General features: G+C 45.6%; 1 protein-coding gene across 1 annotated transcript in view; it reads right to left on the reverse strand.

Annotated features, from left to right (window-relative positions):
- Positions 1-13,854, reverse strand: part of LOC138259374 (uncharacterized) — a 36,669-nt gene extending 22,815 nt beyond the window's left edge. Inside the window, exon 1 of the mRNA XM_069207067.1 lies at positions 12,757-13,854. Within this exon, the coding sequence (XP_069063168.1) occupies positions 12,757-13,071 (315 nt within the window). The 5' untranslated portion in view covers positions 13,072-13,854. The remainder of the gene's footprint in view (positions 1-12,756) is intronic.
- Between the last annotated feature and the right edge of the window lie 1,429 nt (positions 13,855-15,283).

Below are 15,283 nucleotides of genomic sequence, written 5' to 3' on the forward strand. Positions count from 1 at the left end.
ACATACAAAACACCACCTGCTTGTGCCAGGCATGCATTTCACCAGGTGTTGACCAAAACATAGCTACCACTGCAAAAAAACAAAATGCAAACAAACAGGGTGCCCCCCTTCTATGGGCCTACAGAGGGAACTAGGTTGCATAATTTGTAATCACATTTTTGCACGCTGCATAGCTTAATATCACTGGTCCTCATCTTGTTTTCATTGTTAACATCACCGGCACTCTACAGCGTGGAAGAACACTTCTCATAGCAGTGATATGAGGCAAATAGAAGCAAGTGAAATCAGACTACGTCTTTTAGGGAAAAGGCATGATTAATATGTACCTAAAAGTAGAGATCCAGCAAGAGCAAACGTATTAACTGTGAAGTTCTATTTTTTTATGTCAGAGTATTAAGTTATGCAATTTAGATTGGCAGAGTGAAAAGGAGGTCAGGGAGTAGGAGAGATAAGTATGTTTATACCAAACTATTTAATTGAGAAGTACTCTTTCAATAAGCGCTTGAAAAGTGGAGGAGGTGGCTCCAGCCTAATCTGTAGGGTGTTCCACATTTTTGTGGCATTACCTGGGAAGGTTTTGGCATCTGTGGGTTACTACTTGTACCAGAGGACTGCTAGCCTGACGCTCACTTTACCATACATGCTTAATATCTGCCTGTGAACCCACATGCTTGCACTGTTAGTATCACCTGCCCTCACCCTGACGGCACCCTACTCGCACCCTCTATATCACCTTCCTCCCGGCTCACCCATGCATGCACTAACACAACCTCCTTCAACTGCGCTCTATGTGCAATATTAGAATGACTGCATTTGAAGCACATCAACCCTGCACTATAAATAATATCTACTGAGCCTTAAGGGCAACCCTGCATGCAGAATCGAGAGCATCTGCCCACGCTGCCTCTTCTGTGGCGAGGCCTGGCTCTTGGCCCAGGCAGATGTGGTACTGGAGGCAGGTACAGGCAGTGCACTCCCCATGCCTCACCCATACCACACCTTTATGAAGACAACAGGAAGCCAATAAACAAAGAAGCATTCATAAGGGACAGGATTTAGGAAAGTTAGAGAGACAAATACATGAATGGCCAACAATGGCCCACCCTACACCTTTCTGGCCTTTAGTCAGAGACTGACACGGTCTACCCATGCCATATTTTCTCTTGGTTTTCAAGGCATGTGTGGACTCAAAGTTTATCCTTGTTAAATTAGTGATGTTGCTACACTCCCCTTGTACCTGCCCTGGTCCCATCTGGAATGCCTGTTCCCGGTCTAGTCTTCACTCAGACACTAAGACCTTGATTTTAAGTTAGCCGGAAATTGTGTCCCCTGCACAACCTCATTTTTGCACATGAGTTGGAATTATGAGTTGTGTAAAACTTGAACGTATCCAGCAAGTACCACGTACAAAAAACTCTGCACCCCTGCTAAATTTCTTTAAATCAGATCTGCCAGAATGTAAAAGGTAAAATTCAGGACCATTACACTTTTGGTGTCACATTATTGAAGGCTGATCTTGTAATAGGTGTAGGGCCTAAGCAGTCTACAGTCTTCGACTACGTTGAAGGTGTACTAAGTCCTAATGTATCTCAAGACATTTTCACGGCCTTCCTCTGGCCCGCAGATCACAAACACACACTCTTTGCAAATTCTAGCTTTATCCTTGCAAACCTGGTGTTACCCCAAGAGCCATGCAGCATATTCATCTTTTATATGCTACATATAGCATAAACGGATCATGCCCGACTCCAGCACTGGCTTTATAACGTATTGCAGTTTTTTGTACAGCTTAGTCCTCTCTGCCAAAAAGCCTCCCTTTCAGTGAAGCAGACATTTTCTTGCTGTATTCAAGCATGGTGTGAAGAGGAAAGATATGTGAGTAAAGGGCATATTTGTTCACGCCTACCATGATTACATTATCAATTTTCTGGCAACTGGGTAAGCTGATTACAACTTGTTTTTTTTCCAAAAGCACTTCATATAACACGTTTGCAGCCTGCAATCACTCTAAATAGCAAATGTTACTATTACCCACTTTTGGTACTCAATTTTCTGACTTTCAGACGATGAAAAGCCCAGTTAGCCTTCCTGGGATTAGAACTCATAATTCTACTACACAGCAACCATTAATCGTAATTAACTATTCCTCCAGTGGTATAGAACAGGGCTGGGCCCACCCAGCATCAGCAATTGTACAACCCATAAAGCGCAACCTTAAACCAATGGTCTTCCACAAAGTGGAGATGGTTGGACCCCAGGATAACCAGACACCAGAAAATAGAAATCTAGGGGGTATATACATACATACTCATGGCTTTTATTACATGTCCCATGAACCTCGGGTTTGCTCATTATCTACCCTTTTTCTTTTTGGGGGTCACAGCTGCCCGTGTAGTCACCATCTCCAGATAGGCCATTATTTGCACCACCAGGGAGGGCGGTGATAGTCTATGGCCTCAGGGGCGCAGACTGCGAAGATACCTTGAGGGCAGTGAATGGCCTCCTAGGAGGGGCTGTGAGAAGGGTGTGAAGAGACTTCGCAGACGAGAAGAGCTTCAACGTGACAGTAAACGAAGGGTCGTGTTCTGCCTGTGTCTCTCATTAAAAGGACTGCCTTTTGCCGGCTAAAAATATCAAGCGTCAGCGCCCTCCCCCTTACTCCCACCGCGGCAGCCTTCGCCCTCTCCTCCCCCAAAACTAAGCCCAAAACCAACAGTTCAGAAACTTCTCCGTCAGCCCAAGCAACCCCCCGCGTGCCATGCCTGACCCTTTCTCACAACCTCTGCCGGCACAATCAAGCCTGGGGCGCCTGGAGCATCAAAGGAAACGGCGGGATATTCTGTGCAGTAGCGTAAAACTAAATGATGTGGTCCCCTGCAGAATGTGACGAGGGGCCCGTGAAACTCGCATATCTCGGTTATCCAAAATCTTTATAGTGCAGTGGGGGCCCCTGGATGGTGACCTCCCCCGCCTTCCAATTCCCCACGCGCTGGAAACTGGGAGTAATGCAGGGCCTGGCAATTGCTGGGAGTTGGAACTGCGAGTAAATGCATGGTCTGGACATTGCTGGGAGTGAATTGTGAGCAATGCAGGGACTGGGAAACAGGGATCAATGACGGGACTGGAAGCAGTGAAGGGAACAGAGAACTGGAAGCAATAACAGATAGCGGAGCCGGGAACAACGCAGGGAATACGGAATTAAGAGACAAGCAAGACAGGGAGCAATGGAGGGACTACGTATGTGGGAGCAACATAATAAATTGGGAACTGGGAGATATGCAGGGGCAGAGCAACGCAGGGACTGGGAATATAATGCATAGACTGTTCAACCGAGAGCAAAGCAAATATTTGGGAACTAGTAGTAACGCAGGGAAAGATTAAATGGAAACAATGGAGGAACCAGGGAACGGAGGGACGCTGGGAACAACGCAGTGAATGGGGAACGGAGAGAAAAGCAGGGAGTGGGAGCAATACAGGGAGTGCAGAATTATTAGGCAAATGAGTATTTTGACCACATCATCCTCTTTATGCATGTTGTCTTACTCCAAGCTGTATAGGCTCGAAAGCCTACTACCAATTAAGCATATTAGGTGATGTGCATCTCTGTAATGAGAAGGGGTGTGGTCTAATGACATCAACACCCTATATCAGGTGTGCATAATTATTAGGCAACTTCCTTTCCTTTGGCAAAATGGGTCAAAAGAAGGACTTGACAGGCTCAGAAAAGTAAAAAATAGTGAGATATCTTGCAGAGGGATGCAGCACTCATAAAATTGCAAAGCTTCTGAAGCGTGATCATCGAACAATCAAGCGTTTCATTCAAAATAGTCAACAGGGTCGCAAGAAGCGTGTGGAAAAACCAAGGCGCAAAATAACTGCCCATGAACTGAGAAAAGTCAAGCGTGCAGCTGCCACGATGCCACTTGCCACCAGTTTGGCCATATTTCAGAGCTGCAACATCACTGGAGTGCCCAAAAGCACAAGGTGTGCAATACTCAGAGACATGGCCAAGGTAAGAAAGGCTGAAAGACGACCACCACTGAACAAGACACACAAGCTGAAACGTCAAGACTGGGCCAAGAAATATCTCAAGACTGATTTTTCTAAGGTTTTATGGACTGATGAAATGAGAGTGAGTCTTGATGGGCCAGATGGATGGGCCCGTGGCTGGATTGGTAAAGGGCAGAGAGCTCCAGTCCGACTCAGACGCCAGCAAGGTGGAGGTGGAGTACTGGTTTGGGCTGGTATCATCAAAGATGAGCTTGTGGGGCCTTTTCGGGTTGAGGATGGAGTCAAGCTCAACTCCCAGTCCTACTGCCAGTTCCTGGAAGACACCTTCTTCAAGCAGTGGTACAGGAAGAAGTCTGCATCCTTCAAGAAAAACATGATTTTCATGCAGGACAATGCTCCATCACACGCGTCCAAGTACTCCACAGCGTGGCTGGCAAGAAAGGGTATAAAAGAAGGAAATCTAATGACATGGCCTCCTTGTTCACCTGATCTGAACCCCATTGAGAACCTGTGGTCCATCATCAAATGTGAGATTTACAAGGAGGGAAAACAGTACACCTCTCTGAACAGTGTCTGGGAGGCTGTGGTTGCTGCTGCACGCAATGTTGATGGTGAACAGATCAAAACACTGACAGAATCCATGGATGGCAGGCTTTTGAGTGTCCTTGCAAAGAAAGGTGGCTATATTGGTCACTGATTTGTTTTTGTTTTGTTTTTGAATGTCAGAAATGTATATTTGTGAATGTTGAGATGTTATATTGGTTTCACTGGTAATAATAAATAATTGAAATGGGTATATATTTTTTTTTTGTTAAGTTGCCTAATAATTATGCACAGTAATAGTCACCTGCACACACAGATATCCCCCTAACATAGCTAAAACTAAAAACAAACTAAAAACTACTTCCAAAAATATTCAGCTTTGATATTAATGAGTTTTTTGGGTTCATTGAGAACATGGTTGTTGTTCAATAATAAAATTAATCCTCAAAAATACAACTTGCCTAATAATTCTGCACTCCCTGTAAAGGGACTGGGGAGGTGAGAGCAATCCAGGGAGTGAAGAACTGGGAGAAATGCAGGGACTGAAGGCAATACATGGACAAAGCAATGCAGAGACTGGGAGCAATGCAGGGGCTTGGAGCAATGCAGGTAATGCCAGGGATATATGGACTTGCAGCACTGCGGAGATTGGAGATCGAAAAACAATTTAGAGTTTTGGGGAACTGGGAATTGAGAACTGTATGGAAAGGGGAAATGGGTGTCACTACACGGACTGAAGCTGTGCAGAAACTGCCAAACTGGGAACACTGGAGTCACTGGTAATGCAAACACAGGGGAAGTGGGAGCACCACACAGACTATTAATGTTGAAATATCTAGGGAGCTGAATCCCTGCATGGACTGTAGAACCGAAAAGCACTACGTGGTCTGGGAACAGAAAGCACTAATGCCTTTGGGAGATCTTTCAGGACTGGTCAACTAGGTGTACTGCACCTTACTGAGTTTTAGGAAACATTTCAAAACCCGGCTATATCAACATTATTCTTGTTATCCTATGTTAATGATTATACATATAGCACATTGTTTACTAATTATTTGGCCTCTTGGTACTTTGTGCTGATATCCACCAGTGATGTTGCGATTCATCTAAAATGGACTCTACACTTCGGGACTGCACTCCCAAACCACACATATGTCAGATTGACGGTTTGAAGGATATGGGCTATCCTCGGAAGTGCTCGTGTTAATTTAAGAATTCAATCTAAGTTTGGAGTAGGTGTGTGACCCTCCAACCTAACTCATGTGTAGGTCGAGCATGTAGCAGACTCTCTCTGCTTGGTGCTTCTCAGTAGGGACGTGATCTCAAAACCCTCCACCTAAGGTGCTTCAGTTACGGCTGTCTACTGTATGGCACACTGGCTTGTATTGCACAGCAGCATTTCTATTGCACGTTCCTGAGAGGCAGTAACCCTGATGAATAGCACGTTGGTGACATCAACCTAGGAGACATGCTGTGTCCTTGATACAGGTGCAACTTACAGATGGGTCTAACAGGTCTACCTGGAGGCTAATGAAATCACTACGACTCAGGAAAGTATGGAAATATGTTAACATGTGTCTATGGAGTTAACCACGGTGCAGAAGATGTTGGAACCCAGGATAGTACACTGATGCCATTCAAACACAGCTTCATATGCCCCATCCCTCAGAGGAAAGTATTGAGCCTGAGGAAAGTCAACAGATTCACTCTGTATGTGGGTTTATAGGCTCTACCATAAGCCTGAGTGGTTACATCCCCCAAAATCAATTAACACCATTTGTTAATAAGTCGGTGGGCTCTGCTGAAGAGAAAACAGTTAGTTTTGTGCAAGAGGAGGCCAATCCTGAGGAATGCAATAAGCTTTCTGAGAGCACTCAAAGACGTAAGACAGACAGTGATAGAGGTTGAGCTATATAACTCCTTTTTTTTATTTAAGGTGTGGATGTGTGTAACAATTTATATGAAGTTATCTGTAGGTTAAAGACCAAGAAAATGTTTCAAGAACAGTCTGTTCTTTTTTTAGCTACCCACTGGCCACCTCCACACACTTATTAACCTTGCCTTGTTCTACTCCTGTTCGTAGTTCGCATACTTTTCTATGCACTTCAGGACTGCTCAGTTGAAGTATCACCTAAGGGTTGCCTTGCTGACAGTACAAGCTGATCTAGATGTGAAAAAGCCTATATCCTAAAGATCACAAAAAAAGAAACCTTACCATTGTTACATAGTTTTCTTTTTTTCATGTTATGGGCATTGTTTCTATGGTCATTTCTGCTTGTTGTATGAGTGGGGCAGCACGGCTCATGAAACAAGCTCAACTGACTATATAAAGAAGCACAAAATCAAAAGACTATGTTGCTTGGTTAGCAGCAACAGAGTGAAAATTGAATTTGAGCAGCTTTATTTTTTTGCTGCAGTTTACCATGTTCAAAGAGGAAGGTCTGCGGGCAGAAAGGAAAGGTCTTCCGCGCCACCAGCAGGCTGCTGGCCTTACTTTGATTACTACTGTTCTAGAGGGTGGTGATGCCCATATTGTGCACGCAGTCCAAACAAATGCTTTCCAAAGGATACAGCTAATAGTCATGATGTGCATTCCCCTGTGGCCTATTTCATTTTGCCATAAAAATGGGAGCCCTATTCATAATACATGAATAGCCCTTGCACCAGCTGAAGGTGGGTACTGTGCCCTTGCAAGACTTAGGTGGCTTCTAATCAAAGTCTTTTCAGTGCAGTGTCTATTAATGATAAAACCCTTTTTCGAGTCACCATGTTTTGTGCTTAGTTAACTTGATCAGCGACAGGGATATAATGGTCTAGTGTTATGTATTTTAGATGGTATCTAAATAGGGTGTACATATAGGAGAGAATGTAAAACAGTATTTATATGTTTTATCTTTTCTCTTTTTAGGGCCGAGTCTGTATATCGCTTGCGAGACGCTGTAGTAGTTAGAAAACGGCTCGGAGCCCCGTCCATGTCACGTCAGTGTCTTTCATTGGTTCGTGGGCTTGCCTTTTAAAATCTGCTTGCTTTCATTAGTGGAAGGCATGCATACATCATGCCTTTTCCGGTGGTTAGCCCTCCTTGAGCACAGAGACCAAGTACTCAAAACATACGAGGCTCACTGTTTTCAGTCCGGTTTGTGGACTACTTTTTCTCTTTTTTCGCAGCGCGATCTTGCTTGTTTAGCAGCGCGATCGCGCTCGGTTTTTTTCGGCCATTTACTGAGGCAAGAAAAGTCGGTCGGGAGTTTACAACTGCTAATAGCTCTAACTCAGAGAAATGGGAGACCTGTTGCATTGCAAATGCTTGTTTTAACGTGTGCTGTCTTAGTCTTCTGTTCTTGCTGGCTTTTAAGTTAATATTTGTTCAACTATTTTATTTTTTACTACCTGGATCTAAAGTCTATTAACAATATACTTTGGGGTATGGGCCCTGAAAGTGATTAAACAAACTGCATGTACTTAGGAGCTGGGACCACTGTAGACGCTATATTATTATAGTAGGGACTAGGGCCATTGCACTTACGGCTGAAATGGCAGCACTGCTGAGCCTCTGCCTTGGTTCATGGGAGAACCGAAGGGGTGGGCAACTAAGAACCTTGCCCTGCCTTGGTGCACAAACTTCAGGCCTGGCAAGTGTGAGCATCGCATGGACAGGGTGACTGCACACTGCATGTGATCGTTGCTCTGGAAGGCCTGGGGGGGTGGGTGGGGGGGTGCTCTTGACAACACTGCAAGGCCTGAGGTCGCTGTAGTCTGACAACATCGCTAAGAGTACCGCAAAGGACAGCACCTTGGTAGTCAATTTAATTTATGTACTTCAAACTGTAAATATGTGATCTGAAAATATGTAATATAGGTTTTTGGCTGTCTCCCCAACACACAACAGCCTCTTTGTGCAACATCTCTAACCCACTCAGGCATATGCAACTCTTTCAGTCAGACTGTTATGCTTTGTACCCCCAAAAGCCTCACATACCACAAGGCCTGGAGAACAAGAGACCAACAGGAAACGGGCCAACAGCACAGCCTTTGGGGCGAACCAAAGCTAGATGGTTCAAAGGCAGTGTCGGATCACAAAAAAAGGACCCACAGACAGGAAGGTCTCACAGGGATAGCAACGCTGCGTCTAGATGTGACAGAACTGAGATTCTCCCTTAGTAGATACACTAATGGCCGCAACCTCAAAGATTTAACTTCGAGTTGCTCTGGTAGCGCTTCTGCCAAAGTCATAAACTCCAAGAGTAAACCAGGAGTATTCGTGGAATTCAAGAGCTAGCCAGTAGAATGTCTGACTTACACATATTAAGATCTTTGTGAATCGGGCCCTCAGTGTGCTGTATACCCGAAATAAATGCCTCACCTCGGTGCACAGTGCATGCATGTTGTAATCACTCCAATAAAGCATCGGTATTTGGGAATGATTGCACTGGATGCAAGACGCTCACCGGAGCCTTTAGCTGCCGGACCTCACCAGCCCAACGTTATCTTTATAGGAAACACTTCATTCTGGCCGGCAAGTGGACTGCCCCACCCCTTAAATGACCTTGTACAATGAGTTTTATTACCCAAGATAAACATCTCCAACTCAGCAAAGTGCACTAAGAACCTTTGAAAGGCAAAGGCCCACCCCTGCCATTAAAGCCCCGCAGAGCCAGCCCGAGGTAGGCAAGGGCCAGGCCCGAGGGCAGAAGCTGCAAACACCATCTCAGGTGCGAGGAGGACCTCTTACCGATAGTGTATTGTAATGGTATTTTTATAGCGTTTTCCTATCTCTTGTGATATCCAAAGAGCTTAAAAACGAGGCCCCTTACTGATATGGAAAAGCCACCCAGGAAATTACGCAGCCCTTCCCGGGGAAGAAACGAACTTTGAGGCCTAGCAATTTTCAGCTAAAAAACAAAATCCAAAATAAAGACAATCGCGGCAAAAAGGGACTTAACACGAGGAAGACGTTAAGTTTGCTGCAAAAAATCTAAACAAAAACAAAACCTAAACATCTTACCAACTGGGAAACTCAAACACTGACGCAGCAGGGCGAACAGTTACAGCTGGCTGAACAGCGGTTCGTATCCTAGAGAACAGGTAATGAGGGCTACGAATGCTTGACATGGGCAAACAGAACAAACACAGGGTGAGTGAGCAAAGACCGAACATGGAGCAAACTGAACTGGAAACAGGGGGAAGGCAAGCACTGTAACCAGAGCAACATGAGTCTTTTAGAAGATAAAACTAGCTTATCCCTACGGGGAAGAAAAAAAAAAAAAAAAAAAAAAAAAACAACACACACACGCGAAGAAGCGCTCCTCTTTGAATGGAAATCACAGACTTTCTAAAAATCAAGCAACTTAACGAAAGAAAAAAAAAAAAAAAACTCTTCCCTGCTGGATGAAACATGAGATGACAGGAAAGGCTGAGAATTGCGTTACCAGGCTGGTGTGTGAGACAGTATAAATCAGGATGGACTGCACCTTAAAGCCTCAGTATAGTTTATGCACTCTGAACAAGACCAGCTGCTGTCTTTCGTCAGCAAGAAACAGTGTTTCTTGAGTCAAACTGAGGTCCAAAGAGACTTTGGTATTTTGCTCATGACAATAAGACACAAGGTTGAACATGTATATGTAGATAACAATGGTTATACGTCCAAATAAAGGTTCATGAAATAAACAAGCTCCCAAAAACATTATTTTCCATTTGGTCCTATTATGTATTTGAAGTGTTTCAAGACTTGTGTAGTACATAACAGTTTTGACTGTTTAAAAAATAGTACCGTCATTGTTCTGTCTGATTTACAATACTACTTATTTTAAAACACTGTAGTTAATTATGCGTGAATTAAGTCATTCATTATATAAAGAGTGTAATATTTCTACGGACAATTTTAAACTGACAGTTAAAAAATGATTTTCAGGCCAGTAGAAATTAATGGAGAGAGATGCAACTACTACCAAAAGCAATTGGAGAAAAGCTAAAATATAAAAACACCTGACAGCCTGCTGCTTTTGTTAGTACCTTATACTCAGCCTATTGGACTTTTTTTTCCTCACCTGGCAGCAGAAGATATTTGCGTGATTATAGAAAATGTTTCCCCATTTTAGCTTCTGGAGTACTTGTCATAACTTGTAAGAGAAAATCAACATATGTCATCTATTCCCAGTGGAAGGTCAGCCTTTTGTTTCACATGGCGAAATCACCATAATTTCTAGAAATGTTATGGCAGGACAACAAATGATGTATAATGTGATTACAATTGGTCTCCCTGTCTATATGAAACTTTTTGTGTCCTTCAAAAACCAGGCCATTTGCCATCTGCACCCCCCACCCACCCCTCCACGGTCAAATTACCCGGGAGCCACCTCCTTTTTTGATAATATTACTTAATATTGTGGATTATTCATTGGAGGTGTTTCATGTGAAGGGATCCACCTCTACTCTCCTGAGATCAACCAAGATCCAGTATGACCTTTGAGAACAGATTAACAACCAAACTGGGAACTATCCCAGTCGAAACATTACAGGCGGTTACTAATCGATCCAATTGCGCATAAATGCCCTGTGGACTCACATAGCATCTTGAGCTTAACCAATTGCATTGCACATTCAATTAAGCATGCCCTTAATTTTGCCATTATAGGTACACAAATAAAACTCCTAGCATGCCAAGTGCCGCTGGTTAAAAAGAGGACATGGAATTACTTGGCTGCACTAGTTGTTGACCAAGAGGTTTTTGGATGTCCAATGAACTGCTGTGAACTAGGAGGTACCATCTGTTAGCTCTGAACTGGTTGGTGAGAGATAATGGTTATGCTTGATATTTAATAGACCCATTTAGAATGTACTTTACTATTATCTGGTGGGCATATGTAATCCAATGCTACATATGCATGATGTGGAGCTGGATTAAGTGGGAAAAACATTAATTGACAATTCTGGAATCGTTGCCGTGGCAGCCCCTTTCAGTAGGTTCCACACTGTCCCGCAGCAGACCCTTAATGTACCAAACCACAGTAACTCTGAATACTGCTGATAACCTCAGCTGGGCCCGGATACCACCAGAAAGACAATGAGCACATTCAATAGGACTGAATTGCTTTTGGGATGCCGTACTTGGTGGAAGACGATGGACATGTAGCTCACAGTTTGGTGTAGAGATGGCCTAGGTAAAGATGGTTGGTAGATTGGTGAAGGACATGGAAGTGCCCTGGATGACAATAGTTTGGCACAGAGTTGGGTGTATAGGTTCCATGTATAATTTTTTGTTGCATACTGATGACTGATGAGGTGGCATAGAGGAGGGTGAGTCTGTAAATCATTGTTGGAAGTTGAGTTGGCTAGGGGGAGTTGGGTGTGCTTGGTGTGTAGATACTGTGTATGAGGCGGTGTTGTGGGCAAGGATTATGACATGTCAATATATCAATGTCAGATGAGTAGATGCAATAAATGCCAATAGGTTTTGTAGTTCACAGTTGGGGATGTTCATGCAGTGGGTGATGATTGGTTGTTATATCAGTGTTGGGAGTTGAGATGCCTTAGAAGGACATGGGTTGGTTGGTCATGTTGCAGATGACCGTTGGTAGATCGTTGTTTGGTGCGCAGATTCAGTGGATGGTAACGAGTCAATAGATCAGTTTCAAGTGACTAAACACGAGATGCTAGTAGGCCAGAGTTAGCTGTGGTGACAATGTGGCCGATGATGGTTTGTGGTATATCAATATGGCGGTGGCCTGAATTAAAGATAGGGGGGGGGGGCGGTTCAAGGAGTTTAATGATCTATATTATGGACTAGTAGATTGTGTTCGGTGTGAAGATGCTGTAGGCTGAAATGGATTGATTGGTATGTCAGTTCTGTACAAAACAATGCGTAGGAAAATGGAAGTGGAGTGACCTAGATGATGGTAGTTCAGTGTTAGATGTGCAGAATCCGCGAGTGATGATGTGACAGTAGATCTGTGTTTCCCGTGGAGATGTTGTACACATCATCAGGTTAGTAGATAAGTGGGAAGCATGGAGTTCACACAGGTGAAGAGAAAGGGGGCAATATTGGTATTTGGTGTGTACAGGTCCTGGACAATAAGTTTTTCTTCTGTGTTGGAGGAGTGTGCTGCTGTGTTGATTTAGGGTTGTGTTAATATCTATGCTTAATATTGTGACCGAGCCTTGGTTAGGATTACGAGTTCGGCATGTGTTCAATCTATCATTTACCTGATCTATCTGTCCTCCTCCTGGTTCAGGTGGTTTCTGGGTCGTGGGCTTCCATTCCTGGCTAGGTGGTTCCTTCTGATGGTCGTCCGCTTGTTTGGTAGACCCTCCAGGCACATCCTTCAGGACCCCCCACCTGTCCTCATCGTCGGGGGTCCCTCCAAGAAGCCCCGCAAGGGCCCCACGCACACCCTCAGCGTGCTTCTCCCTGAGCACCTCTAGCTCCAAAAGTCCTGCTAAGCTGGCTCGCAGCCGCTGCCCGACCCGGATCCGGTCAGTGCCGGTCCAGAGGGAAGGGGGTGCAGCTTTACGGGACATAGGGGCTGCCTAATATCGGGAACCTGGAACCCTTAGTACCCTCACTTCCCCTAGGGCGGACACTATCGGCCCCGACTGCCTGCACCCCTAGGACTGGGTCCGGACACTCGCTGGTTCTCCAGTATCGTCTCTGGACCCGGCTCTGTTACTGCTCTCGCCAGCCTCTTATTTCTGCTCTAGCTCCGGGTCTGTCCCCCGTCCTGTATTCTTGAGTGCATCTCTTACCATGGCCCGGTTTCCAGATCGAGTCGTGACCCTGATATGGGATCTCATCCAGCTCTGTGTCGCCTCCGGGTGTCAATCCTGTCTTGGTTTCGGTCACGTTTCCGCATGTGTTGCTGTCCCTTTCCTAGTTCTTTCTGTTTTGAACGCCTCGGTTCTGTCCTGTCTCTAATCTCATACTCTTCTAGTTATGCCCCTTCACCTCAATCTCGGGACCCCGTGTTGCTTTCTATTCTGTATCTGGACTCAATGCTGTCTCCTGTCCATCGGACTCCGTCTCTCAGTTTCTCTTTATAAATCTGCCTGATCCGTCCCTGGTTCTGATGCGTCCCTGGCTCTGGCTTCACTGTCGCTTGGGTCGGTTCAGGGTCTCTCTGCCTCTCCTTGTTCTGTCTGTGGGTCCAGTCACCCTGTCCCTCCCGGTCCGGTCCCCTGAGCCCCTTCTCTTCCCTCCGCCTGTTTTCCAGTCCTGAGAACGTTTCGGTTCCTGGTTCTCTGTTTCTCTTTCTTCCTCCTCTGCGCTCTCTCCTCAGTCTCCCTCCTGTTGCAGCAGCTGGCATTAAACGAAGGCGGGTGGCGGCGGAGGGAAGGTCACGTGATGCGGGAGACCTGCTCGCCTCTGATTGGCCACTGTGAAGGACAAAGGCCCAAAGTTTTTCAAAACTGTTGGAACTTTCTTGGGGGTGGAGAGGACAGTGGGGCGGGGGTGCTGATTTTCTGTAGAAACCAGATTGAAAAGGAAGGTGCAACAATCTTAATATTTCGTGGTGTTTGGTACATTAAACTTTTCAAATGTCTGCACGTCTGAATTGCCCTGCCAAATAAAGTAACTTTTCTTAGTATTGCTGGATGGAGAGAGCCTCATTGTTGAAACCAAAGACTTCCCTGGCTGACTGCGACATTGATTGATTGATGCGGGTAAGATAAGAATGCCTGGGGAAGATGAGGAAACCAGAAGAGACAGTATCTGTTCTCCATCCTAAAAAAATGCTAGCGCCAGTTTATGTGGTTTAGCAGTCCAATAAGATATCTGACGTGCCAGTGTGATCGACCGAATCTAACCTCTGCTAAAAACGCTCAAAGGCTCCTTCCGAATCGACCACCCCTCACCCTACACACTTATCCCTCAGACGTGCACGGGATTATCTTTGTGCCCACATCCTCCGAGGCTCTCTATAGATGTGCAGTCATGAGAAAGAATCCCCCTACGAAGAAACACAGGGCCCGTGACCTCTAACCTCTTCCGCAGCACAAGCATGCCTATCATTTACCCCCTCCCCCACCTTACCAAGGGATGTCATTACCTGTTCCGAAGCCCCTCCAGGCTATCATTACCTGGCCCCACCCCCTCCATATCTGATTCCGCAGACCCCGAGTTTATTATTGGCCCATACTTTCCTCCCCTTCCCCCCCATGCATGATTCCTTCACCGAGCTCTCTCCTGTCCCCTCCCCCCCTCACCGAGCTCTCTCCTGCCCCCGTCACCTGTCCCCTTCAATTTACCCCTCTCTGTGCTCGAGATCACCCTTCCAATGAGGGCATCATTACTCACAACAAAGCATCAGTTACAGCAGCGAGTCCTCATCACCCATCGGGGCGCAGGTATTCTGAATGGAAACGCAGCCCACCTCATGTCCACCCTGCTGTGCCAATATGGAAGCCGCCGGGGGGGCTGCTTCAGGGTACCCCCCTCCATCGATCCCCACATCTGGGGCAAGCGGGGGAGGGGTGGCGCTGGCCTGGAACCTTCAGCTTCATTCACTTACAGAGACTTTGAGCTCTACACGGGCCCATCGCAAGCAAATGGATTCCTGAAGACGAACTCCGCAGCAATCGCACGAGCTTCCTAACTACAGTCCATACGTATAGAGAGCAGGTGGATTAGCCACCGGTCTCTGCAAAAGACACGTTAGTCCCGGATCTTTGACACCCGTTCAGCAATCCAACTGGGAACGCAACCTCTGTCCCTCAGTTTATGGAGACTGCATGT

Source organism: Pleurodeles waltl, chromosome 9 (genome assembly GCF_031143425.1).
Source record: "Pleurodeles waltl isolate 20211129_DDA chromosome 9, aPleWal1.hap1.20221129, whole genome shotgun sequence".
Classification (NCBI taxonomy): Eukaryota; Metazoa; Chordata; class Amphibia; order Caudata; family Salamandridae; genus Pleurodeles; species Pleurodeles waltl.